Below are 26,885 nucleotides of genomic sequence, written 5' to 3'. Positions count from 1 at the left end.
GCAGGACTGGCCAGGAGCCTGGAGGGACTTGGGACACAGCGGAAGGAGAGCGTGGCCAGAAGGGCAGAAGCACCCCTGACCCTAGGCTTCCTGGCCCCCAGGGCCCCCAGCTGAGCCCCGAGAGCCACAGGGGGTGGCAGCTGCAGGTGACAGGCTGGACAGACTTCCGGAGCAGGGGCCAGGCTCTCACGGACAGCAGCTTTCCCCTGAGGCTCTGGAGAACTACCTTGCAAGTGCAGAGATCTCACGCGGCAGTGGGGAGGGAGCCTGGGTGCCACAGGGCCTGGCCCCGCCTTGAGTGTCTGTGGCCTTGGGCCTCCCCACAGCCCTGTGTCATGGGCCTGGGGCACGCGCAGAGACATCCTTGCTGCTCCAAGTCACATGCTGGGAAACAGCAGTACGTGGCTTTGACCGGAAAACCCACATTGTTGACCGCCCGCCCCTAGCTCCTTGACCTCCGAGGGGCTGCGGAGGTTGGAAAGGAAGAACATACCAGATGGAGAACCGGGGCCCCAGTTAGTTTGCCAACAAGGGGCTGCCGCTGTCCCTCATCTTCCTTGGGACTTCTGACTCCCCGCCAGCGGGGAAATGCCTGGGGCCTTCAGTGTGACTGGACACCACAGGGCATCCTGCTTGCTGGCTCTGGAGGTCTCTGCTGGGAGAGAGGACTTCCAGGGGGCTTGTGGAGCAGAAGAGGCTCAAGGATTGCCCTGCAGGAGCCCAGCAGACCTGGTTTCCATCCAAAAGGTGTCAAGGCAACGACCCCAGACTGGACATAGCCAGGCCTGCGCCCTGGCCATCAGTGCTCCTCCCTGCCCCAGTTTCTACCCCAGGACCAAAATGGGCCTTGCTTTCTCCACAGGTCTGGGCTTTGGCATCTCTGAGCTTGGCCTCTGCCCGGGGCTGTCCCCAGCTGATAGGCCTTTCAGAAAGGCTTGAGGATGGACCTGACACTAGAGCTTTTTAGTTCTAACTTCTCTGTGTTTCTGTTCCCTCACACCCTTAAAAGGAGAAGAGCCCGTGTTCTGTGTCAGGGACAGTGACAAAGGAGACTGCTGGATGGGGCTGGTGTAGTCCTGCACTTGAGGCCCAGGGGCCGGGAGCACAGCCCCAGATGCGGCCCCACGTGAGAAATAACCCCAGTCCCGCCCCGTGGGGCACTTGGCCTTCCCCAGACAGGCGCAGGGAGTTGATGAGGACCCAGGACACAGAGCCCACCCCAGCCCAGCGAGACTGAATCTGAAGGACCTGGGTTTGCAGCCCGGGAGCTAGTTCTGCTGAGGCCCAGGGGTACAGTGCTACCCCTCTGTGAAGGGATGCTGTCACCACTGGCTGGCTGATGTCCTGCCCTCCTTTGGGGTCACTCTTGGACACCCAATCTGCCTGAGTCACCCCCAAGCCCAGGTCAGCATGAACACACACACGCCCGACACCCAGCCCATCCCAGTTCCCAGGGAGTTGCTTTTCTCCTTTTACAGGGGAAGGGATTCAGTAGAACCCGCTGAAGTAATCCACTCCGGAGCACACTAGCATTTCACCTAGAGCATTTTGAACAGAGTTGAGTGTTAACTGATTAGTGAGGGGCCAATTATTGGAGGGAGGGGTGCACTTTCCCTGACCCTCCTAGTGTTCACTGCAGAAATGGTAGGCTGGGCCTGGATTGGGAGGTGGCACAAGTTACTGACTATTTTTATTTCCTCCGTCTACCAAAAACTTCCAATGGTAAGACCTTGAATCAAGTTTTTGTTTTCCCAAGGTCCTTTTCACTAGCATTGATCTAACACCCCTGCTCCACAGCGCCAGGAGGCAGCGGGGTTCACCTCAGCCCCCCAGATGGAGTGGACCAGCTTTCTAAATTCATAGCGCATTGTTTGTTTCCTCTGTTTTGCCCCAGACTGGGGAATGCCTCCCCGGAGGGGGGCTGGCTGACCCCTGGGGCCCAGCCCAGCACCACGATCATGCTGCATGAAAGATGCGTCTTCAGATATTAATAATTAATGATAATGTTAATTTATCATAGCTTCACGTAACATTCTATAATGGAAACCGCCCCAGGGGAGAGAACAAGAGGTTGAGGAGCAGAGACTAAAGAAGTGGGGAGCACGTGAGGGGTGGGGTAGGAAGGACATCCCTTCAAGCTGGGGAAGATTCGCGGTCAGCATAGGCAGTTTCACAGTCCAGAGTGTGTGTGTGTGTGTGTGTGTGTGTGTGTGTGAGAGAGAGAGCGTGTGCACCCACAACAGTGGAATACGTGGGAGCAGCACCTGGCCTTTTTGGAAGTTGTACCCCAAAGGTTTACCCCTTAAAGGGCGCCTCTGTGTCCTGCTGACGAGCCATCTCTGCCGGACCCCCACCCGAGACTCAAAGTGGGGCTGGCGAAGGCCCAGAACGTCTCCACGTTCCAGAGGAACTGGGGGGGGGCGCCCCAGGAAAAGGTGGGCCCTGGCACCATAAGCTATCTCTGCCGGACCCCCACCCGAGACTCAAAGTGGGGCTGGCGAAGGCCCGGAACGTCTCCACGTTCCAGAGGAACTGGGGGGGGGGCGCCCCAGGAAAAGGTGGGCCCTGGCATCATAAGCAGGACCTTTTTGCTTTCCGGCTGGGTTTGGTGCCTTGCAGGCCGCGGGGCCGGGTTCCCGGGACGCCTACGCCTGACGGGGAGGCTTTGCTCATGAGTTGTTCTCATTCTCATTCCAGGTGTGTGTGGCTGCTGTGGCGCCCTACGCCCCAGGTACAAAAGGCTGGTCGACAACATCTTCCCCGAGGATCCCGAGGTGGGTCTCGCCCCGCCGCATTGCGCCTCTCCACGCCAGGCCCTGAGCGCCACGTGGGGAAGCGGGCCTCTGCCAGACCAAACCCTGGGCAGTGGCGTGAGGCTGTTGGGGGCCTGCAGGCTGAGACGCGGAGCTCTGAAGTCAGGGTCTGCAGAGGCTCCGGACGTTTGTTTCGGCAAGCGTTTAGCCCTCGCCGGAGGCCGGCATCCTCACTCACACTTCTGGTGACAGCTCTGTCATCTGCTGACTCCTTGATGATAATAGTTCCCTGCTTTTACTGGGGGCACTTTCTGGCTCAGGAGACCGTGTCTTCTCCACGGCTCCCTCCGGTACCTGCTGGGCACCTACTGCCCAGGCAGGAGGCCCCCCTCTTGTTTCCAAGCTGACCCTGCACCCTCGGGCCACACCGCAGGTGTGTGACTTGAGGTGGCGGGACAGAACAGAAATGTCAGGACTTGACTTGCTCTCTGCGAGTCAATGAGGGGCAGCTGGAAGGCTCATCTCTCCAGCAGTCTCTGGAGAATTCCCTGAGAGCTGCACAGCTGCCTTCTTCCTGTTTATGTCTTCATGTTCGCTATCCAGCCCGTTTTAGTTGAGTCACTTCCCATGAAGCCTTGTCGTTCACTCACACACGCGTGCATACACGCACACACGCTCACACATGTCGATCCATAGTCACATGTACACACAGGTGTGTATGCCTTCCCCCCCCCACACACACACACGTACACGCACGACTTATATTTATAGCTCGTGCACGTGCATCAGTGTCCAGAGGAGCCCCCTTCTCTGATGGGTGAAGCTTTGGGCTCACAACTGTGCCCACAAACCTCACTGCTATGTGTGCACACGCCTGCAAGGCAAGAGCTGTGCTTTAATCATCGCTGTACCCCTGAAACCCACATGTTGTCTGACACATACTTAATAGGCACCCTGCTAAATGGGGATTCAGTGGATTGTTTACCCTTAGACTCAGTCACCCAGCCACCTGTGGCAGTGAGGTGACCTGCCTGTCTTTCACAGGATGGCCTGGTGAAGACCAACATGGAGAAGCTGACCTTCTACGCCCTGTCAGCTCCTGAAAAGCTAGACCGGATCGGAGCCTATCTCTCCGAGAGGCTCATCCGTGACGTGGGTCGTCATCGCTATGGGTGAGTCGTGCAGGGAAGGGGGAGACCCCTCAGACACTGCTGTTAGTTAGGGCCAAACTTCAGGGTCTTTTAAGAAAGTGATACTAGACTGGACTTCTGCTCAGCCCGAGAAATGGGGCCTGGGGTTGGGCCTGGGCTCCCCTGTGCTCTTCTAATAATGGTGAAATCGAATGTTGCTGCCAATATTTGGGAAGAGGGGGATGCTGGCTTCTCAGGAGCACTTTTTTAGTATTCATGTACCCCAGTATCTCTGTCCAGAAGCCCCAGACACAGTCTGGGTCTTGGAAAGTCACTTTTGCCCAGAAGGTACCATTATCCTCATCAAACCAATCCCACTTGTTCAATTTGCTACCTGGAAAAGAAGGGACTGTCTACAGGCCAGTGCGAAGGCTGGAGTCTAGGGAAACTTGTCCTCTAAAAAGACACCTAAGTGGCCCTCCTGGGGTGCAGCGGGTTGAACCACAGCACTGTGAAGGCATTCGCAGCTACTGCAGCACAAGTTCGATCCCCGGCCAGGGAGCTGACCCACGTGGCGCGGCAGACCTCTCCTGTCCTGCCCACTGCTCGCCTCAGCAGTGTATTTCAGTCCTTCTACTCCCCACTCTATCTGTGGTGAATCCTCTCACCGTCCGCACCACCTCTGACCTGTGCCCCAGTTCTTGTAGCATAAATAAATCTTAAAAAAAAAAAAAAGACAGTTAAGTGGGGCCTCCCTGATGGTACAAGGGGTTAACGCGCAGCACTGTGAAGCTGTCTGCAGCCACTGCAGCTGTCTGCAGCTCCCAGCCAGGGGGCCCCTCCCCTGACCCGCCCGCTGCCCCCCTCAGCAGTGTATTTCAGTCAGTCCACCTGCTCTGCTCCCCGCTCTATCTCTGGGGAATCCTCTCGCACCTGCACCTCTGGCCTGCACCCCAGCTCTTGTATGCATAAATAAATCTTTTTAAAAAAGACGTTTAAGTAAAATATTGATCAGTCTTAAAGGGAGGAATTTGTTATGCTTAGATCTTAAAAATCTTAAAGGAGAATGACTACTCAATAGATTAAACTGTCCTGTGCACGCCTCCCTCCCCAGTTTTGACCCCATCCCCCTCTCCACCCCCGTAAAATGTCTCAAGTTAATAGTCTTTCATGGGGTTTTTTTTTGTTTTGTTTTTACTTTTGCATTTGCCTTTTCCCCCGATCCCTTATGCTCCTGCTATGAGTGAAACCATCTGGCATTTTTTTCTTTCTGGCTTTTTTATCTCACTAAGCATGATCCTTTCCAGCTCCATCCATGTGGCTACCTCAAAAGGTTCAAGTTCATTACAGCCCTTCCATCCTGAGTACTGGGCTCAGATTTAGGGAATGAAGGACATTATAGTCAAAGAACAAGGCCTTCACCTTTACTCTGCAGGTTCGTTTCTACCATAATTTTCACTATCATCATAATTTCCATTGGTCGGTAGCCAATTTTTTGAAACAGAGGATGGTCTTTCCTTATCAGAATTTTCTGGGAATTCTGTTTTACAGGAAAAGGAAAAGCAGCCATCTAAGCACAAGGGTTTAGGAGGCCTTGGAGTTTATTCTGTGGCCAAGCCCCGCCCTCCCTTTCCCCCCATTGAACTCCGCCACATAATGGTGAGATGCCTCTGGTCCCCATCATCCAGGCGGAGACTGGAATAATACGTAACAGAAGGGAATTCCCACTGCCTTCCCCCTCCCCACCCACCGTGTCTGCTGGCTGGCTCGAGTCTGGGTTTCTCTGCAGGGAGGCCTGACCCCTTCAGAGGGGCTGTCACAGGCTGTTTTCCCAGACTGGCAGGATTTAGCCTGCGCTCTGGCTGCACGGGCCCAGCCGTGCCCCTGACCTGTGACAGCGACAGTCTTGAGAATAAGGCCATAGCGAGCCAACCCACCCAGCACCATGCAGCAAAAGAGCTCGATACCACAATGCTGCCTTTGTATTTGAAAGATGCTCTAGCGAAGAGCGTGACCTGATGCATTTCCTAGTGCACCCAAGGGTGACTGTTTCATAATATTTGAGTTCAGCTTAATGATGGCTGACCTGGCTGCTATGGATAAAAAAAAAAAAAAAATACACATTTTATGAAAGTTTCAGAGAAGAGAAGAGAAGCCATTTTTGCTCATACAGAAGTTAACTAACTCAAGGTTAGCTTTGGGGAAAAAAGGACATTTCAAAGGTGCTTTACTTTGGGGTTTGCAAAGCTGGTTCGTGAGCAAGTCACGTTGGACATAGACTCTGAGACTGGGCTGCTCCCACAAGCAGTGGGGAGCCTGCTGTGGTGGCCTTGTGGTACCCTAGAACGTGCCCTGCAGCCCTGCCTCTGGGGCTTTTTTTTTTTTTAAGATTTATTTACTTGTGCTTACAGAACTGGGGTACAGGACAGAGGTGTGGTGGGTGAGAGGCTTCACCAGAGACAGAGTGGGGAGCAGAACAGGCAGATCGACTGAAACTCACTGCTGAGGGGAGCAGCGGGTGGGTCAGGAGAGGTCTGCCAGCCATGTGGGTCAGCTCCCTGGCTGGGATCAAACCCGTGCTGCAGCGGCTTCGGAGAGCTTCATAATGCGGAGCTTTAACCCGTTGTGCCACCAGGGAGGGCCCCTCCTGTGCTTTTTAACTAAATTCTGTTTCTAACACAGACAGACTAGCTAGCTGTGCATTTAAATAGCTGCCCAACATTCACAGGTGTGTATGATTTGGACCAAGACCTAAAAAGAAGAAACCTTTTAGTTCATCCTCCGTGCCTGTGGCCCGGGACCCTGGCTCCAGAGCACCGGTGACTTCGCCACGCTAAGGCCCCCGGTGACAGCCTCCCCACCAGCTCAGCGCTTTTGGCTTAGCGAAGCATTAGCCTGACTCCTTCGCTCCCCAGCTATGGCTGGGAGTTCTCTGCCCACTTCGCTCCCCTGCATTTCGTGCGTGTGTCGGGTACTTTTCCATCCACGTGGTCTGGCTTTACAAGTGGAAGCCTCGCCAGCCAGTAATGGGTACTTAAGCCCACACTCTGGGTCCGTGCCACCATCCAGCCTCCTGCTGGCCTTCTCGCTAGCAGGGCAGACTCGTTTTCAACTCTTATTTCTGCTCTTTTCCTCTGAGGTCGGTCACTTGATTTGTTTCGGATTCACTTTTATTTGCACCAGCAGGTTGCTAAGGCACTCCTAACCTTAAGCATTGAGTATCCATGTTATTTAGGGCACAAAGTAGCTCCCCTAGTGCATTGTAGCCGCATAATCAGAGGTGGCTTTTCTCTCTCTACCCCCCCAGGGGCTCTGTCTCTGTGTGTCCAGCTGTTGCTACTTCCCAGCCAGTGGGAAGAGGGAGAGAGAGGACGTGGAATGGAAGGCCACCCTGTCTTTAAGCAAGTGGCGCTGAGCCCTTTCCCAATTTTTTTTTAAGATTTATTTGTGCATACAGAACTGGGTACAGGCCAGAGGTGCAGGGGCAGTGAGAGGATTCACCAGAGACAGAGTGGGGAGCAGAACAGGCCGACTAAGTACACTGCTGAGGGGAGCAGCGGGCGAGACAGGAGAGGTCTGCTGCGCCATGCGGGTCACCTCCAGGGCGGGATCGAACTCATGTGGAAGTGGCTTTAGCATCTCAGTGCTGTGCTTTAACCTGCTGCGCCACCAGGGAGGGCTCACCCCTACCCCCACCCCCTCTTCTTCCCATTTTAATGCAGTAAAGGCCTGGGACCTCACAATCTCAAATCCTAAGTACTAGTAGAAAGGAGGAAATCAATTCTAGGGTGTCAAGTTAGCATTGTGCTTCAGGAACCTTGGACTCCTGAGGGAAAAGTCTAAAGATTTTAATCAGGATAATTGTGGACAGACTTGCAGCGACAGGATGTGTCTTCTAGGAGGTGCCTTACCTGACCGTGACGTCCTCACGGAGCAAGCGCGGTTTCATCTCTGCCGTGCAGCCCTGCTTCTCAGTAGGAATGTGAGTCCTGGCGTTCTTCTTGGGCGTTGAGAGAGGCTTGAGGAAGACCAACACCAGTTGTGCAGGCTGGTTTGGGGGAGAAATGGACAGTTCTTTAGCATAGAGAAGAGCAAAAAAAATGAGATTGCTGTTTTCAGAAGTTGAAGAACTAGCAAGTAGGGAATGTTTAGGCATCTTTTTTGCTGTTCCTGAAATTTGACTTGTGAATAAAGGACAGAAATTGCTAGGGTTTCGCTGGAAATATAAAGGAGTTTTTATTTAGTTGCCAAAAATGGGATGGACTGATTTAACTAGTAAGCAATTCACTGGATGTCGTGTATTCCTAGTTTCCAAAATTATTCACTCAGTTTTTAGACTTTGGTAGAGTTAAGTCATTTAGGAGCTTAGAGCTAACATCGACCACCTTCATCAGGAGAAAAACGTTGTTCTGTGTCCATCTATTTTCTCCACGAGATACATGTGCTCACTAGGTGGGGCCCCCAACCCCAACTTGGCAATCCTGTCAACCGCCTTGTTTGCAAACTACTTCGTCAGAGAACTTCTGACGTCTTCAAATAGAAAATGTGCAGATTTTTTTTTTTTAAAGATTTATTTATTTTTTTGTCCATACAGAACTGGCCAGAGGCTCAGGGGTAGCGAGAGGCTTCACCAGAAACACAGTGGGGAGCAGAACAGGCAGATCGACACAGTACACTGCTGAGGGGAGCAGCAGGCGGGTCAGGAGAGGTCTGCCGCGCCATGTGGTCACCTCCGGGGCAGGTGGGAATTGAACTCATGCGGAAGCGGCTTTAGCGTCTCAGTGCTGGGCCACCAGGGAGGGCCGAAAATATGCAGATTTTATATTCCTTAACCGTGAGCTGGCTGGTCCTCGAGCCATCCAGACTCTTCCTAAGCTTTCTCCCTAAAGTTCCTCCTCACTACAGCCACCTCCCTCCTTCTTGGGAAGCCTTGTGGGGCATCACGCACGATTTTGTTTCCCTTTTGGAGGAGATAACATGGCTTCATCTGGCCCATTGGACTGTCGGCTCCTTCACTTGAGGGGCCTCTTCACCGGCACATGAGCCCTTGAGCTGAGAAATTCTCTGATCTCATTGGGTTTGGGTTCAGACTCCTTTGGGCCTGCTCGAAAATGGTGTCCCACACCTGTCCTTGGGCTTTTCATCCCCAAGAGGAGTCGATGAGTTGGTCGCCAGGCTCACGTCCAGCAATCATTCCCTCTGACTCATGCTGGACTGGAGCGGCCACTGTAGGCATAGCTGTCCAGACAGTGGCTACTGATGGAGCAGCCGCCTTGCCTGTCTGCTGTCCAGGCGACGCTGCACTGCCCACTAGAGATGTCCAGTTTCGCGGTGGGGTGGGCGGCCACGCGGCTGAGTGACGGTGGTGCTGCCCCCCCAGGTACGTGTGCATCGCCATGGAGGCCCTGGACCAGCTGCTCATGGCCTGCCATTGCCAGAGCATCAACCTCTTCGTGGAGAGCTTCCTCAAGATGGTGGCCAAGCTGCTGGAGTCCGAGAAGCCCAACCTGCAGATCCTCGGCACCAACTCGGTAAGGCGCTGCCCGAGGGGCTCTGGAGGTGCGAGCGGGGTGGAGGGCGGAGCTCGGGGCAGCGTGGTGAGGGTCCACTCCTACTTGGTTCCTGACAGCTTCCCTCTTGCTTAGGTCTTCTCTGTGCGAAGAAGGGAACATTTTATATAGATATATAGCTTATCTATCATGATTTTATATGTATAATGAATAAAATAATCGAAAAGTAAAATGACCAAATTTACAATTCAGTGGTTTTAGAAGATTTGCAAGGTTGTACAGCCATTACCATTACCTGACCTATGCGTCTGTAGATTGATGCTCATCAGAAATGCTTTAGTATTACATTTTCCCCTTGAATAATTCTAAGGGAGACCCTAATTGATACATAGATGGAAAGGGAGGCATTCTTCTGAGAGTGGGGGGTGCCCAGAACCCACACAGCTTGAGCCTCCCATGCTTTGAATGCTGGTCCAGGTTACGCCTCTTTCAAAGATAAAACAAAGCAAGGCACACAGGGCAGCAGCCCAGACACATGGAAAGGCCCCGGGGACGCAGGAGACGCGCTCTGGCTTGGCTTTGCCCTCTCGCTGGCTGTCTCCTCGGCCGGCGGCTGCCGTCTTCTGCTGATGCCAGAGCACACTGAATGGGGTCCAAGCTCGGAACGCTGGTTCAGAGCCACTGCAGCTCCCGTGAGAGGTTATGGTTCTGTGAGCAAAGAGCCATCTGCCGTGTCAAGCGCTCGCAGCTTCATCTGTGTCTACAGAAATGTGACTCTCCTGGTGGTTCTCTTGTGTTTTGCCCTCTCTCCTAGTCCCGTCCCATCGCCCACGCTTTCCAATTTCTTCAAGTGGTCTGGTGTTAAAAGCCCTGGCGAGCTGTCACAAAATGCCCCTTTTCATCCCCTTTTCCCGTCACTGTCCTCCCCACTCCCAACCTGGCTTTGCTGAGTTTGTGTTGCTCGGGTCACAGCTGCTGTCCTGCCCTACATGATTTGATTTAGCCAGAAGATAGTCTTTCAACTTTAATTGCAAGGACCCAAGCGAACAACTTATTCCCCTCTCTTTCCTCTCTGCGAGCCAGCTGCCTTTGATAAATTACATGTACAGCAACCGAGGGTGAAGTCTTTTGTCAGGTTGCCCTGGCAACAGCTTCAGCTACAGTTCCTCTTGTCCCCTTTAAGATAACTATAGCGCAGAAGAGAACCCCCCAGTGGAAAATAAACTAGTCAGCTGCGTCCAGAGGGTGTCTCCCCGACAAGCAGGTGGCTGCCAGCTCTAACTTTCCCCTTCCGTAGCAAACCCTGGCCCAGGGCTGATGTTGTGTTAGCTACGTGTACCCTGACTCCAGATCCTCCAAGCTCTGGAGTCCTCATCACCGCGAATGGTCTCAGCACCGAGCGGATCTCACCTAGTGCTGGCCGGCTGCACCACCCAGCGAAGGTGATCGAAGGACGGGTGCTCACGCGGGAGCTGCCCGAGGAGCCGCACGGGCTCAGAGTCCGCCCTCGAGGCTGCCTGTCCGAGAGGCTTCGAGGTGGTGCTGTCCCCCACCGCAGACTCCTTCAGCTCCTGAGACCTGGAGCTTCTCGGGTCTTCCCAAGAGGAATGTTCTTTGTCTCCTCTTCATTTCGGACCTGCCAGCAGGCTAGTGCCTGGTGTGATTGTGGGGTGTCTATCCTGGGTGTTTCAAGTGGTTTTCGTGGGGGCTTGAGCCTTGTTGGGGCTGGGGTGGGGTCCGGGCCTGCCTCTCCTGCTTCACCCAGCAGCCAGCTCCATCTTGACGACTTATATGGGAGCTGACATTTTATTTGGTTAGAGGCTTTTGCTGCCAGGATAGTGAAAGAAAGGTAAGGAAGGAGCAAGAAAGAGAGAAAAGGAAAAGAGGCAGTGAGCTTAGCTAACCCTCATTTTGCTGGGTTCTGTGCCTGGAAGTTGAAGCCCAAGTCAGACTGTCTGTATTCGGCAGCTGTACAGCCACGGCCCTGGCTTTCCACAGTGACTTCTTCATCTGTGCCTTGTCTGCTCCCCTAGAAGCTGCGAGGTGGCAAGGTCAGAGGTCCTCACTGGGCCCAAATGTGACTGTGGAGCAGCCTCCCTGCAGCCAGGCCCACTCTGAAAAAGCCCCCTAAGCCAGCCCTCTGCGCTGAAGCAAAACCTCAGAGCTGGATCACAACCCCTTCTGCAGAGCATCTTTTCCGAAACCCTACCTGCTCGGAGGTTCCATACCTGGCCAGGAGCTGAGTCTAGGCCCTGAGAATTTGGAAACCGATTGCTCCCCAGGTGGGTCCAAGCCCTGTCACTGAGCAGCATCTGTGAAGAGCCCACCCAAGGAGCCCACCCAACTGTCTGCTGTGTGACACGAGCACAGGTTTGGCGACTAGGGACCCCTGTCGTCTTAAATCTATGTGGGTTCCTTCCTCCCTCCCACCTCCCCTTCTTTCCTTTCTGTCTCTAATGGATCTTGTATTTGATCATCCCAAAGATGAATGAGGATGTGCTGAGACTTGCCATAAATCCAGTCCCTCTACATCATGCATTATAATTTTAAAAATTCAAGTGATGCCTTCAAACCTTTAATGAGAATATCTGAGCTTTGAATGATAATGAGGGACCAGGAGAAGCAGAACCAGGACCAGTTAAGCGTGGAGGGTTTGGGTTGGAGACAGCGCAGTGACCAGAGGTCCTGACCTCCTGAAGGTCCACACTGGTGGTAAACGGAAAATATTAAATATCCAAGAATGTCAAGTCCTAGTGTAGACAATAAAATCTGAAGATGCACGAATTCAGAGTTTGTACTTTCATTCCTGTCTTATAACACATAAAAAATTAACTCCCTATAGATGCAAAACCTAAATGTGAGACCTAAAACGATCAGGCTCTTAGAAGAAATGGTAAGGGTGTGGCTTTATGATCTTAGCGTTGGCAATGGTTTCTTATCTGTCACCAAAAGCCAAAACAATCAGAGCTCAAAAGAGAGAAATTTGAATTCATCAATATTTAAAACTTCTGGACATCAAAGGACACTATCAAGAAAGTTAAAACAAAAATCACAGGATGATAGAAACTACAAACTGACATAGTCTTACTCGCTACAAAGGGCTGAGTCCTTTCTCCAAAGAAAATATACAGATAGTTGATAAGTACAAGGATCGCTAAGGAACTACAAACCTACTAGAATGGCCATAAATAAAAAAGAAATAAAATGACAAGAGTCGAGGGCGGGCCAGCTTGGACGTAGAAATCAGAACGCCTGTGTGTTGCAAGTGGAATGTAAAGTGATGCTGGCATTGTGGAAAACACAGTGCCTCAAATAAACAGAATTACCAGGTGACTCAGCAGTTCTTCTAGTTATATGCCTAAAAGAAACAGGGACTCAGAAACTCCAGCACACAAATGTTCCCAGCAGAGTTATTCACTGTAACTGGAAACCATCCAGAAGTTCACCTCTCTTAGGACTCCATTCATGAAGGTTCCAGAGTAGACAAAGCCATAAAGACAGAAAGCAGGTTAGTGTTTGTGGGGTACTGAGAGGGGGAAGGAGGCAGAGAGACTGCTGGCTATAGGGTTTCCTTTTGGGGTGAAAATATGGCAAAACATCATGTAGGTATTAAAATGCCACTGAACTCTGCTCTGAAAACTGACTGATGTGTTGTTTTGTGAATTTTCTCAGAATTTAAAAAAAATGCACTCTTGAGTGTTGGGTCAATGTTATTATAGGCATTTGTGTTTTTACGGTACATGACCTAAGTCGAGGACACTCTGAAAGTGAGTCACAGAAGAGCCGCACCCCAGCACTGGGATCCTGGGCAGAGCCTTCTGGGGGAACAGTGAGTGCCAGCCCTGCCTTGCTCTCCACTCCCCCCCAGAAGACCTCTCCTCCCAATGCCTCCTTTCCCAGCTCAGCGCCCATCTGGCTCCCCTTCTGGACCTGGAGGGCAGGTGCCAGCTCTGGCCACCTGGTCCGGCCTCCCAGTCCTGCCACAGCTCAGTCCGCCTTCTCCACCGACGCCCCTGCCTCAGAGAACCCCGAGGCACGGGGCGCTGCACAGAATCCTCGTAGCTCCCTGGAGCTCTCAAAGCAGATGCTCGGTGCAGCTTTACGGACCACCCTCTCTCGTCCTCTGTCTTACAAGCCTCCTGTTTTCTCCTCATCTCTTCCCAAACCTGCTTCTCCAATCTGGGAGGCGGCCTTGCTTCTTGGACCCCGAGAAAATTGGGGTGTCAGGCAGGGTGCCCTCGTTACCCCATCTACCCTCTTCCTCTACAAGTGCCTCGTGTCTTCTGAAGCTTCCTGCATCCATTTTTTTTCTCTCTCCTGTCTCCACCCTTATTCCTTTTCCCTGGTTCCTCCCCTGGAAGTACCATTGTCTTCCAGTATAAAAATAAATAAGCAAAAACACAAAACAAGATAAATACCTTTGGCTTACCTAACAAAAGCCACCACCTTTCCCTGACAGTCCTTTAATATTTAGTGAACTTCAAATTTCTCTATTTCTCTGTCCTTAAATTATCTTTCATGGCTATCTTTCAAATCAGGATTCCAAGAAGATGCTTTTGCTTTGCTTTTTCCCCATTTGTATCTCTTAAACAATCCCAACCTCTTTTTTTTTTTTTCTTTCCAACCTCTATTTTTCTCAACACTGAGTTGTTTGGAAAAGACCAAGTCAGCTACTCTGAGAATGGATTTCTCTGATTTCCCTGTGGGTCATTCATTTCTCTCTCTGCTCTCCTGTGAGCTCCACTCAGGTGGGAAGGTTTGATTGGAACAGGTAACTACCTTCTGGCTGTGACACTTCCCAGGGGGTGCAGGGCCCTGAGCGGCAAGTGGGAGCACGGGGTGCTTGGCCTCCCACTTTTCTGTCTGTGAAGCATGATCCCAGATGAGAGGGTACCAGCTCGTCATGCCATTGTATTAAAAACTTGTGGAAACCCCGCGAATCGCCCATTCCCGTCCATTGACACGGCTGTGTCTTTCTCAGGGGGCATTCGTACCTGTGACTTCCCCGCCACCCTAACCCATCCTTCTTAGTGCCCTCACTGGCTAAATACTGCCCCCTCCCTCCCAGAGGGGTCATCCCTGGGACCTTGATTATTACCTTCAATGACTTTGCAGATATGATCAAGCAGTCTTGAGCTGGGGAGATTGTCCAGATGAGGCTGATATAATCACAAGAGGACCCAGAGGCTCACAGACAGGTGATATGACAGTGGACGCTGAGGGACAGAGATTTGAAGATGCAAATCTGCTGGCTTGGATGATAGGGTTGGCCAGAGGATGTACGCTGCTCCTGGGAGCTAGAAAGGTCAAGGGAATGGATTGCCCCCAGGGAGCCTGGCAGGCCCTGAATTTCAGCCTTCGACCCCCAGATCTGTGAGGTCCTGTGTTCATGTTGTTTTTGACCACTAACAGGTGGTCAGTTATCAGAGCAATCACTTGAAGCCAATACCGTGTCCTGCACAGGCCCTGAGCTCTCTGCAGTCTCCAAGGTTGGTGCTGTTCTCTTCTCTCTATATTGGGCCCACGGGCTATTGCATCAACCTTTGGGGTTTGAACAATCATCGATAGACCAGACATGCTTGCATCTCCAACACCTGCAGAAATCAGCGCTGCAGGAGGCCGGCAGGCTGGAAGAGGCTCCAGGAAGGCAGATCATACAGAACCACAGAGACCTTCTTGGATAACAGTTGGACTTTCCAAAGAGAGATTAGAACCACTCTAGTTTCGCAAAGTCTCTGGAAGGAGGGGGTGATGAGTCTGGAAGAGACCACAGGGGTCTCGGGAGTCACCGCGCTCTGGCTGGCTGACAGGGGTTTGCAGGATATGGCCATGGCACAGGGCGCTGCTTCTCAGGGCTGGGTGTCACCACGAACAAGAGCAGCTGAGGGCACCAAGGAGGGCGGGTTCCAGTGAAAACCGCCTGCTTTACAAGTTGTGCTTTCCTGCAAGGTTTGGCTTAGGGAAGCAGCTCCCTTGTCTTGTGAATGTCAGGGAACACGGGACACGCCATGGAGACTCAGGAGAGAGGTGGGTGGGCTCCATCTCTGCCCGCTGCTTTAAAACAGGGCTCTGTAGCAGGAGCAAGGAGTTGTTTGGCACAGAATCCCGTCTGAATAGGAAAAGCAAACTTCTGTTTGGAGAGACTCAGCCTGCCCTGCAGGGAGGCCACCACTCAGCTTCCATTTTCCAGACCAGGCGTGAGCTATTTTCGCAGTGTCAATATTTGGAGCTGCTTTTCCCTGGGCCCAGGTCCTTCTCCACCCTCAGTTTTCACACAGTCGGGGCCCTCCGCACTTGGCAGAGGCTGGAGATCCGCTCAGCCAGCTTGGCCCGTTGTGTGTCAGGAGCGGAGACTTTGATCTCGAAAGGGTGACCCTAGCAGCACCCAGGGCCTTTGAAATGTCACATGTTCAGAATCTTCCACTGGTTGCTATGGAGATCTTCCTCATCCTTGCTATCGCTTAAAAAAAAAATAAAAGAAGCCCCAATGATTTCACAATCTTGTGCATTAGGTGACTAGCTTTTAATAAAAGCTGTTTGTAGTGTAAGCATTTGCCATGGCAGGGGTGAAGCCGACAGGAAGTTTTGTTACGTTGGACATTTACAAAAATAAAACGGAGAGTCCTAGGTTAATGGAGTGTGGCGAACAAGCCAGAAAACCCAGGCGGCCGGTCATCCCATGCTACACAGGTGCTCTTGTGAGCCCATTTGGCAGCGGGGTAACTGAGGCCCACGCGCTCAGTCACTTGCCGCAGGTCAGCCTCATGAGAGGGGTAGCGGTCAGAACTGGGCCCGGGTGGTGGCCCTCCACTGGCCTCTTGAAGAGGGCCCCGCGTCTGTAAGCCTAGTGTCGCCACGCCATTGGTTCTGCAACCTCCCAGGCCCGGCAGGCTCATCACCGGTTGAGGCAGCTTAAAAGAGAAGCTTGGGGGCCTCAGCATCGTCCCCACAGGTTTCTGGGTGGTACTCGGGGAAACAAGCCAGCGGAGAGACAGCAGCTCTGCCCCTGCGAATCCCTATACTCGAGGTCGCTCTCGGCTGCCCCGTGGCTCAGGCCCCGGCTCGTGTGTGCACGTGCACAGCGCACAGGTGCCGCCATCAGGCATGCGTACAAGACCACAGGTGCCGATCACGATGCTAATGGGGGGAGGGCGGAAAAAGCCTGACCACGTCCCTGTACCCCACAGCACCTCAGTCGGGTTTGGCTCCTTCCTGTGGTCTCCCGGGGGCACTGTTCCTTGACCAGGGCCCCCAGGAAGCACCTTGAGTTTACCTCCTGGGGTGCGGGCAGGCAGCAAGGCGGGTTCTCTGTGGGTCGGGCAGACAGGGAAAGGCGGGTCCGGGAGCCTTCGGTGGCTTTTTCAGAGCTTTCTACGCCATTTGTGGGAGGTCACAGGTGCAGGAAAGGCAGGGGTCCGCGGCCAGGAAGCTGGCAGGCCCCCCAGCCCCCGGCGAACCCTTCTTCTCTCTGAGCTGTACCAGCCGCTGACGCTGCTCTTCTATGCTCTCCGCCACTTACGCATGCGCCCGCATACCCCAGGCGTCCACTATCAGGCACGCGTACCTCGAGCCCTGCTCCCGAGCGCCTCCTGCATTCAAGGCCGCAGGTGATAGCCACAGAAGCCAACAGTACAACCGCCTGAGCATCTTCACTTACCCTAGATCCCAAGCCACCATCACCCAGGTGGCTGATGGGCCCCTCACGTCAGCCCCAGCAGACACAGGAGCAGTTGGCCGGTCCTCGAGGTGCTGTCCCCGTGGGACACCGCTGGCCTGTGCTCCCTAAGCTGGTCGTCTGGGCTGGCCTGGCAAGACTCAGGAGCCCCTGGCAAGCTGTGAAACCCAGGCCTCCAAAGGACGCTGACATCCTGGCACAGTGTCTATTTCATTAGCGAGCCCGGGTGGTGTCCATCATGGGGTCAGCGGGGCATGCCCTTTGCCTTTCGGAACCTGCATTAGAGGGGATCTCACCCCCAGGCTGACTAGTAGCTAATGTCCTGAGCCCAGAGTGGAGGACAGTGTCTTCCAGAGATGGGGCCATAGCCATGGCAGGGAGGCCCACCCCTCCCACCTGGGGCTCAACCCCAGGCCACTTTGTTGTTTTTTTAAAGGTTTGTTTTATTTATTTATGCATGTAAGAGTTGGGGTGCAAGTCAGAGGTGCAGAGGCAGGTGTGTGCATCAGAGGATTCACTAGAGACAGCGGGGAGCAGAACAGGCAGATGTACTGAAATCCACTGCTAGGGGGAGCAGCGGGCTGGACAGGAAGGATCTGCCGTCCCATGTGGGTCAGCTCCCTGGCGGGAGACCAAACTCGTCCTGCAGTGGCCACCGAGAGCTTCACAGTACTGCGACTGAACCCCTTTCACAACGAGGCCCACAAACCACTTTGCTTCAAAGGACATGGTCAACCAGCATCTCTGGTAGATCCATCACCACGTGCTGCCTTGGAACGTTACAAAGGAAATGGCGTCTACAGACCCCTGTCCCAAAACCTCCAGGGTCAGAGGGAACAGGACTTTTCCAAGGGCAGGTACCCAGGCCTTACCCCAGAGAGGCTCAGTCAGCAGGTCCAGGTGGCTCGTGTCTGCATTTTCAACAAACTCTACAGCTCCTGCCACTGTGAAAGTTAAAAGCCGCTGGTAGAGAATCAGCATTCCGGTTCCTCCTGTCACGAGTTGACGGAGCTGAAATAATTCACTTGCTCTTTTGACGCCTCCTCGAGCCCCCTCTTCATCTGCACCACGGGGCCTGCTAACCTGATGGGTTGGCCAAGATTTACGCCAGATAACGGGTGTTGTGTTAGGATGAAAAATGCCCCCTCCCCCATTGTCCACGTCAGTCCCCGGAACCTGTCAATATCCGCTGTGGAGAAACAGGCTCGGCAGTGTGATCAAGCTGAAGGGCTTGAGATGGGAGGTGACACTGGACTATCTGGGGGGCCCCCGTCCATCACAAGGGTCTTACAAGGGAAAGACGATTTGACACAGAGAAGATGGCAGAACGCGGCACAGCCCTGGGCCAGGATGCAGCACGCTCAGCAGCAGAGTGGGTGTAACTGCTGTCCCTCACTGCTGCATCACCCCAGCATTAAAGGTGGGGTGCCGCCTGGGGTTGCTGCTTTGCACCGGAGGTCTGGGTCTGTGAGTGACTCCTGCAGGGGTCCATGTCTCCCGATACTGAACAGCACCCAAAAGAACGAGGTGTGAATTCACCCCAAGCAAGCGGGCTTCACTAGTGCCGTATTTGGAATTCTTCTTTCTGATCAAGCGGGAAGGCGCGATGGGGGGACTCGTGGAGTATGAAGAATGGAGGGTGTTTTTAAGTATTTGCACGTTGACCCAGCCAACACTTGTTCAGTGATGTGAAGGGCTGAATTCTGTAAGACTCATAAAAAGTTTAAGCCTCTTAGAAATAAGAACCTCAGTTATAATAAGCCTGGAATGCACACAGTTCCTATTATCCCAGGAGCTCAGGGAATGTCTCCTGATTTCCTCTACTCTAGTCACACTCCCAGGAGGTGATCTGTGCATTTTGAAGAGGTCATTCTCGCTGTGGCCACTCCTGGAGCCCCCACTCCAGGCCACCCCTTGCCCCCAGGTGTCCCCTCCCACCCTACTGCACTAAATGACCTTCAGTTCCTGATGGCACTTCAGGGGCCTCAGCCTGATCATGTCCCAACTTTTCAGCCGTCGGCCACCACCCCCATGCTCACCATCAGGCACCATGTTATGGGGGGGGGGACAGGCTGTAACTCATCTCTCTCTGCACCCCCCTGTGCCATTTGAGGCCTGTTACCCTCTGGGCTGTTCCCCCGATTGCCTGGCTGGGTGGCATGGAAGGACAAAGCTCACCCTGCCTCTGAGCCAGCCTCAGCTGATGGATAAATCACAGACAACCACGTGTCTACACAGCTGTGTCCTGGGCAGCTGCGGTGGCTAGTGGTGAACGTACGTGAAGTTTATGCTGAGAGGTGGACTCGTAATGCTTTGCACCTGAAGCCTATCAGCCACCTATGCTGTGTCAACTTAAAAAAGAACAATGGAACAGAGACCTGATGGCCAGGCCCGTGATGACCAGGGCTCCATCCAGAGATGCGTCAGTGTGGGCGGAGAGGAAGCCAGGTCGCTGTGACTCTGCTGTGCGCTCAACTGTGGGCCTCGGGCCATCCCACTGGGGTTTCCTGGGACCTTAATCAGAGGGAAATCCCTGGGCCTCGGCCAAGACCAGGCTGACTCAGCATGTCGGGCTGGTGGCAGAAATCTGCCTGGTTACCAGCCCACTTGGCTCTGCTGTGCCTTGGTGTTTGGAAGCCAAGGCCCTCCTTCACCCCCACCTACCTGTCCGCCCGCCTCCTTGATAAGACCCAACTAAGGCCACCTGGCCACTTCTTCAGTCTCTGCTCATTCCACCCCTGAGACACCCACCATTGCTCACCCCGACACAGCAATCAGGCTCACTTGGCCTGTGGCGCTGGAGGAGACAGGAGCTGGAGTAGAAGCGGAGAGATCTGAGGGCCAAGGAGCCCGTCATGGGCACAGGTGGCTGAGGCCTGGGCTACTCCCGCAGGTCCCTGGCCGCTTCCTTAAATGTGTGGGTCTCAGTCCTTGGCCTGTGAAATGAGAATCATGTTACCTCTCTAACTCAGACCCACTGAAGGAATAAAAGGGATGATGAATGTAAAATGCGTAGGGTGGTACTAGATATCTGTATTGATTCTATCTGCCTGTCTACCTGTCTATCTCGCTCTCTCCCCTCCTCTCTGTCATCTAAAGCTTCTAAACACTTCTTGCTGTTTACCTGGAAATCCCCAAACCAGTGGATGGGAAATTCAGTCTTTCATTTTCCTGACATAGATTTGGGGCCCACAGTCAGTAAATACCAGGGACAAAGTCCTTTGGCTGTTTTTCCCTTCTCACTACTGGCCTCCCCAGTCTTGTTCTAAAATGCATGGACTCTTGCAAACACAGCAGTAGGCATATGTTAAGCTGCCTTATCCGATATGGCTACCTATAAATAAAAAACCTTAGTGAAGGTAGACTGGGCCACTTATTTTGCACGTGGGAAAGTAAAACAAGGAGTTAAATGTCCCACTCGGGTCATACCGCTAGCCAGGGAAGACCTGCCTTAGAGCCCTACAGGGTTCTACCATCCCCACTGCGGAACAGACACCCTGACCAAGTCACGCTTCAGTCATGGGGAGTGCAGCCCGGGGACACCTGCTGTGGCTAAACGCAGAGGTTCACCCAGTGAACCTCCAGTTCATTCCAGAACCTCCAGAACATTCCAGAACCTCCAGAACATTCCAGTGCAGCACCAGCCGAAGTCTGGCCTTTGGGGCTTAGGAAGGTCAGGCAGTCACAGACCTGCTTTATAGTTGCTTCTGGAACTCCTGAACTAGTGTCTAATCAATGTCTTGTGATCACATGGATTACCATTAGGGCACTTCCTCATAGCCACATCAATAATGCAGGCCAAGTCACTTGGATTTATTGCTAATATCAGAATATTTGCTTCCAAATATGTGTATGGATTTTAGATGTGACTTGGAAGGCAAGATCTCGCCGTCTGCATTGCATGTTGGGATTTTATTGGTCAACAGAAAATAAATGTATATTAATTAGTGTAAGAGCAAAACACCAGTAATGATTAATTAATATTTGTTAAAATTGTTGCTTTTCACCCCAAAGAAGTAATGTTTACAAGGTTAAATAAATGGGGGAAATAGAGTGATGAAATAGTGTTAAGAAAGCGTACTAATCAGATCATTTGAAGGATAATAGTGTTGTGATTCTTAGTAAGAAATCTGTAATAGCCTTTGTCCTATTTTTGGTGCACAGCCCCAAACCTTTGGAATTTCCTAGGGGAATAAGGGTGAATGGGTGTCTTATTCATAAAAGGCTCCTTTGCACCTCAGATGGGTTTATGGCAATGACGTGACCTTGGGACTGCATTAAGGAAGGAACTATTGGTAAGACGCGACCCTGTGACGAGAGTTGGAGCTCTCAGTGTCCCCTCACCCTATTCCCCACCTGGGGGGAGAAGGCTGGAGATGAAGCCCCATCACCAAAAACCACCGGTTTAAATCAACTGTGCCTATGTAATAAAATCTCCATAAAAACCCAAAAGAACCAGACTCAGGGCACTTCCAGGTTGGTGAACATGTGGAGTTTGGGGGGAGACTTCCAGCTTGGAGAGGGCTTGGAAGCTCTGTGCCCCAGAACCAGCCCTTGAATCACCTCCATCATCTATGTTTTTTGAACCAACACATTTGTAGATAGGAAATAACACAAAGCAGAATATCAGACTATCTATTTTTTAAGCCTAATCTTTTCAGAGTGGTTGCAATAAATGTATAACATTAAACAGAATAACCCATAAAAATTACATTTAATTTTCAGTAATTTAACTCCACTTAGCCCGCAGTGCTGGCTTCACTGTGGGGTCAGATGAAACTGAGCCCCTGCTGAGATTAGCAAATGGGCCGCAGAGCAGTGACCAGGAATCAGCGGCCAGAAGACCGAGCGAGACTCACTCGACTGAAGTGGCAAACTATAAATTTACTCAAATGTTTAACGATAAAGTGTCATTATATTTTTCATTAATTAAGGTGACGTACTGTCAAGTGACGCTGGCATCTGCGCCATTACAGAATTACTCCCCTCACCCTGGCAGCCTGTGTGTGTGGAAATGCAAGGGAGCAGGAGCTCAGGGAGCCCCTTCTTTCCCCCACCCCCGCACACCCACTGGGGGGTGTAAGGTGGCCTTGGTTTGCAGGCTGGTTGTGTAGACAGGAAAGGTGAGCGGATCTGGAACTCCCGATTTCTCGCAGGTGCACTGGCAGCCAAACCGGCGCCCGTGGCCTGGAGGAATCCTCCGAGGCTCTGGGACGGCAGGATCCTGGGGAAGCCAAGTCCCTGCTGTGAGGGCAAGAGGCCTCTTACCTGCCTTTCTCTCTGCCCCCTGGTAGTTTGTGAAGTTTGCCAACATCGAGGAGGACACGCCATCCTACCACCGGAGCTACGACTTCTTTGTGTCCCGCTTCAGTGAGATGTGCCACTCCAGCCACGACGACTTGGAAATCAAGACGAAGTAAGTCCAAGGGGGTGGGGAGGCGCTGAGTGGCCAGCCCAGATGGCATGATGCCCTTGGCACTGACCTCTGCTGTGACCTTGCGCTGGAAGAAGGAGCACTTGGCAGATGTCACTGGGCAAGCGGACAGACTGGGCTCCCAACATGTGCTTTCTTAAGGAAAGGGCTCTGGAGGCAGAAAACAGGGTGAGGGTCCGCTGAGCCCAGTTTGAGAGCACAAGAGCTCACACCCATGCGCAGCAGCTCACACACCACACAAGAGCTCACACACCACAAAGAGCTCACACACTGCACGAGAGCTCACACTTAGGATAGGCTGGGGGGAAGGGACCAGAGACCAACACAGCTCAGTTACACTCACAGCAGGCTTAGTCCTCTTAGGTATCAGGCATAGAGAGAGTAAGACAACACAATAATGGTTATCTTGAGGGGTGACTGGGAGGGAAAATCTTCTTAATAGATTTCTATAATTACATTGTTTTATGTATAATCTGAAAAAAGTTTGATTAAAATAAGAAGGATTAAAAAAGGAACTCAGGCAGAAATACATGGCAGGAAAGGGGGGTCCCTCCCAGGCGGCCAAGCTGACTCCAGGTTGGTACGTGAGGACCAGGGGCGCTCTCCGAGCTGTTACTCAGCTTCCCCTCTGGTTTCCCAGAAGGCACAGCCCTCCCGTGGGCCTTAGAGCCAGTTTCCCAGCGGGCACAGCCCTCCCGTGGGCCTTAGAGCCGGGTGTCTGTGTTCCTCTCCCAACCCCCACCCTCGCCTAAGTGGTTCACGGCCCTGGATTCTTCCTCTTCAGTTCTTGGCATATCTTGCGGTTCATATCTTAGGCTCAGCTTGGAACAAGCCCAGCTGAATATTAGAGTCTGGAACAACTGGCATCCTAGGGATGAAGCCCAGGTGGTACTGGGAACAGGGAGTCTGGGAATCTCCAGGATGAGCCAGAAGACATGGTTTCCTGGGCTCACGGCCACCAACTCAAGAAGCCAGCCAGCTGGGAACTGTACGACGAGTAGAAGAGGGCTCCGTCCTGCCTTCTGATGGACAAACGCTTCCCTCCCCCGGCACTGTGCTCCTCCCCGTGCCCTGGAGCTGGGCTTCTCGGGGCCTGAGTCTGCCCACCCTCTTCCTACAGGATCCGAATGTCTGGCATCAAAGGCCTGCAAGGGGTGGTGAGGAAGACAGTGAATGACGAACTGCAGGCCAACATCTGGGAACCACAGCACATGGACAAGATCGTGCCGTCACTGCTTTTCAACCTGCAGCACGTGGAGGAGGCTGAGAGGCAAGTGGGGCAGGGGGCACGCACAGCCCTCTCTGGCTGAGTGGCCCAGGGGTCCTGGGCGGGCCGGTGACACCAGCTGCCAGGGATCTCGGCTTTGTGGCTCGTTGTGCAGTGAGCCCAAGGCTTGGCTCCCTGATGGGCTCAGCTTGGCTCAGGTAACACTGAGTCACACCGAGCCAAGCCTGGAGGTCTGTGCCCGTGAAGGAAACAAGCAGGGTTGCTGGGCTCCGTGGGGGGTGGTTTGGGCAAATACGAACACAAAGAACTAAGAGTCCAGTTTCCCTTGTCTCTCTCACAGCAACAGGCCAAGGAGGTTTTTGTTGTTGTTTTTTTAAGATTTACTTATTTGTGCATACAGAGCTGGGGTACAGGCCAGAGGTTCAGGGACGGTGAGAGGCTTCACCAGAGACAGAGTGGGGAGCAGGACAGGCAGATTGACAAAGTACACTGCTGAGGGGAGCAGCGGGCGGGTCAGGAGAGGTCTGCCACGCCATGTGGTCACCTCCGGGGCAGGCGGGGATCGAACTCATGCTGGAGTTCCCACTGCTGTGCTGTAACCCGCTGCGCCACCAGGGAGGGCCCAGGCCAAGGAGGTTTTTAAGTGCCTGTCTGTGGCCGCAGCTGCTGAGGATCTTCCCTCCTCCCTGACCTTCCTCCTGCCCTCACTTCCCAATTATTTCGGGCCTTTGTGTTTCTGCCTCACCAGCTAGCAGCCTCTCCACACCAGTGCCTGGGTTTTAACCTGGGATCCCCTGTGCCCGCCCGCTGCCCCTGTGAAATGGGATGGGATGTGCCCCACAGATAGCAGGGTCAGGGGCGCCTGTGCGGCTAGAAAGTCAGTGTGCCCTCTGCTGGCCATCCCTGGAACAGCACCTCGCTGGCCAGTGAGGTCAATGAAACCTGCTCTCCTGGTCTCTTGTGCTCCCGAACACTGCTGGCGCCTGGGCGCCTTCTTCCCACCATCTGTGACTTAGAAAACATTGAGTCACACCTGAGCCAACCACCTTGCCTCTGTTTTCCCCCTTCCTCCTTCTCTCCTCTACTTTATTTTGCTCTCTCCTGTTCTCCCTGCCTCCCCCTTGTCATACTTATTATCCCCTTTTCCTTGCAAAGCTTTAGGGGCATGGAGATACTTGTGATCAGGGCATCAGGGTCCAGAAAGGGAAATAGAACCCCTCTCCCATGATCTTCCTCCCCTCTGGGCTTCTTCACCTCATTAAATTTCCAACCTAGGCCAGCCAGTCACTGCTCTGCTAAACCCAGGTGAGCACAAGGCCTGACCCCCCGGCTTTGCCTTCCATCCGTTACCCACTGGCCATGTGTCTCCACAGTCGGTCCCCCTCGCCCCTCCAAGCGCCAGAGAAGGAAAAGGAGAACCCAGCCGAGCTGGCCGAGAGGTGCCTTCGGGAGCTGCTGGGCCGGGCGGCCTTTGGCAACATCAAAAATGCCATCAAGCCCGTTCTCATGTGAGTGCCCCCACCCCAACCTGGGCTGCTCAGGCCCAGCACCTGCTTGCCGACCGGAGGAGGGAGGCTCTGACAGGGGTGGGGTGTGGCCAAGCCCGTCCCCGCTCTGTACCTGTGCTCCCTGCAGTGTGGCAGTGAGGGCTGCCAAGGGCGGGCCAAGGGCAGTGGGAGGCGGGGAGGTGACAGGAGGGAGGTGCCCGGCTCTGTCCCTGTGTCCGCAGTTACAGAGCCTTTACCTCACTCTCCCTTGGCCTGGGATTGCCTAGGGGTCCCTCCTGCTTCCCTTCCTCCACTTAACTGGTGGCTGTGGGAGGGGCTCCGCCCCTCGGGAGATACTTTCTCTTATGGCTCCTCCCTGGCATCACTAGGCACTCCCTAGTCAGCCCCATGTTTTCTCCCCCACAGACACCTGGATAACCATTCTCTTTGGGAACCCAAGGTGTTCGCCATCCGCTGCTTTAAGATTATCATGTACTCAATTCAGGTACAGTGGCCCCCCGATCTAGCTTGTCTCCCCGCCAGGCTGCCTCTGGGAACAGGATGGTGCACTAAGGGAAAAAGCTGTCCCCCCACCAACTTCTCCTGAGCCCCCACTTTTCCAACCAGTGCTGCTTAGCCTGTCTGTGGAGAAGAGCTAATGCAGTTTTGTGTCTAATATGTCACAGACCAATATTTTATAAAATACCGTTAAAAGGAGTCAGAAATAAAGTACTCGTACAAAATGCAAGCCCTCGGGTCAGGCGTGGCTGCCAAGGCACTGTCCTGTTGCTTCAGTTTCTGCACTTAATCTCCATGGAAACGGCTGCCTCGGAGAGATCTGGTTCTAGACCACGGGGCCACACTAAGCAGCAATGGTCTAAGCTAGGTGGTCCTCACCTGGGGTCTTGAAAAAATGAAAAAGACAATATTTTTAAATTGATTTTTACCCCATTTGAAGTGAAAGGGCACTGGGATTTCATCCTACTCCTAGTTAGATCCAGGCGGGAGGGGGGAAAAGCAGCTGGCTGGCTGGTGCCCATCTCGTCCAGTGCCACTGGCCTGGACGCCACTGTCCAGCCAGGCTTTCGGGGCCGGGTGGAGGGCCGCCCTGGCTCAGAGGCCTCGTGGGGGTGGCTGTTTGGGGACCAGCACGTCTTCCTCCCCACAGCCGCAGCACTCCCACCTGGTTATCCAGCAGCTCCTGAGCCACCTGGATGCCAACAGCCGCAGCGCGGCCACCGTGCGGGCCGGCATCGTGGAGGTCCTGTCCGAAGCTGCAGTCATCGCCGCTACCGGCTCTGTCGGTAAGGGGCCCTGAGTGAGGGGTGGGGCCCGGGAAGGCGCTGTGGACAAAGCGCTGCCCCGCCGGCGGCGCCAGGCGAGAGGCCTTAAGGAGCTGTCAAAGCCAGAAGAGAAGCACGTGGCAGGAAGCGCACCGGCCTTGCCGGGTAACGTGGGGCAGGGGAGAATGAGCGGGCGCGCCAGCCCTGGTTTCAGGAACCCGCTCTGCCGCCACAGGGCCCACGGTGCTGGAGATGTTCAACACTCTGCTGAGGCAACTGCGCCTCAGCATCGACTATGCCCTGACCGGGAGCTACGACGGGGCTATCAGCCTTGGCACCAAGAGCATCAAGGAGCACGAAGAGCGCATGTTCCAGGAGGCTGTCA

At 53.5% G+C, this 26,885-nt stretch overlaps 1 protein-coding gene across 1 annotated transcript in view; it reads left to right on the top strand.

Annotated features, from left to right (window-relative positions):
• EFR3B (EFR3 homolog B (S. cerevisiae)) overlaps nt 1-26,885 on the top strand; it is a 68,031-nt gene that overhangs the window by 21,828 nt on the left and 19,318 nt on the right. Inside the window, exons 2-10 of the mRNA XM_004686393.2 lie at nt 2,698-2,774; nt 3,798-3,925; nt 9,264-9,414; nt 22,363-22,484; nt 23,623-23,772; nt 25,104-25,238; nt 25,644-25,722; nt 26,386-26,521; nt 26,736-26,881. Of these exons, the coding sequence (XP_004686450.2) occupies nt 2,698-2,774; nt 3,798-3,925; nt 9,264-9,414; nt 22,363-22,484; nt 23,623-23,772; nt 25,104-25,238; nt 25,644-25,722; nt 26,386-26,521; nt 26,736-26,881 (1,124 nt within the window). The remainder of the gene's footprint in view (nt 1-2,697; nt 2,775-3,797; nt 3,926-9,263; nt 9,415-22,362; nt 22,485-23,622; nt 23,773-25,103; nt 25,239-25,643; nt 25,723-26,385; nt 26,522-26,735; nt 26,882-26,885) is intronic.

The sequence above is a fragment of the Condylura cristata genome, unplaced genomic scaffold (genome assembly GCF_000260355.1).
Source record: "Condylura cristata isolate star-nosed mole 26May11 unplaced genomic scaffold, ConCri1.0 scaffold00020, whole genome shotgun sequence".
NCBI classification, from domain to species: Eukaryota; Metazoa; Chordata; class Mammalia; order Eulipotyphla; family Talpidae; genus Condylura; species Condylura cristata.
The sequence above is the reverse complement of the archived record's forward strand: the minus strand, read 5'-3'. Positions and strand labels throughout refer to the sequence as shown.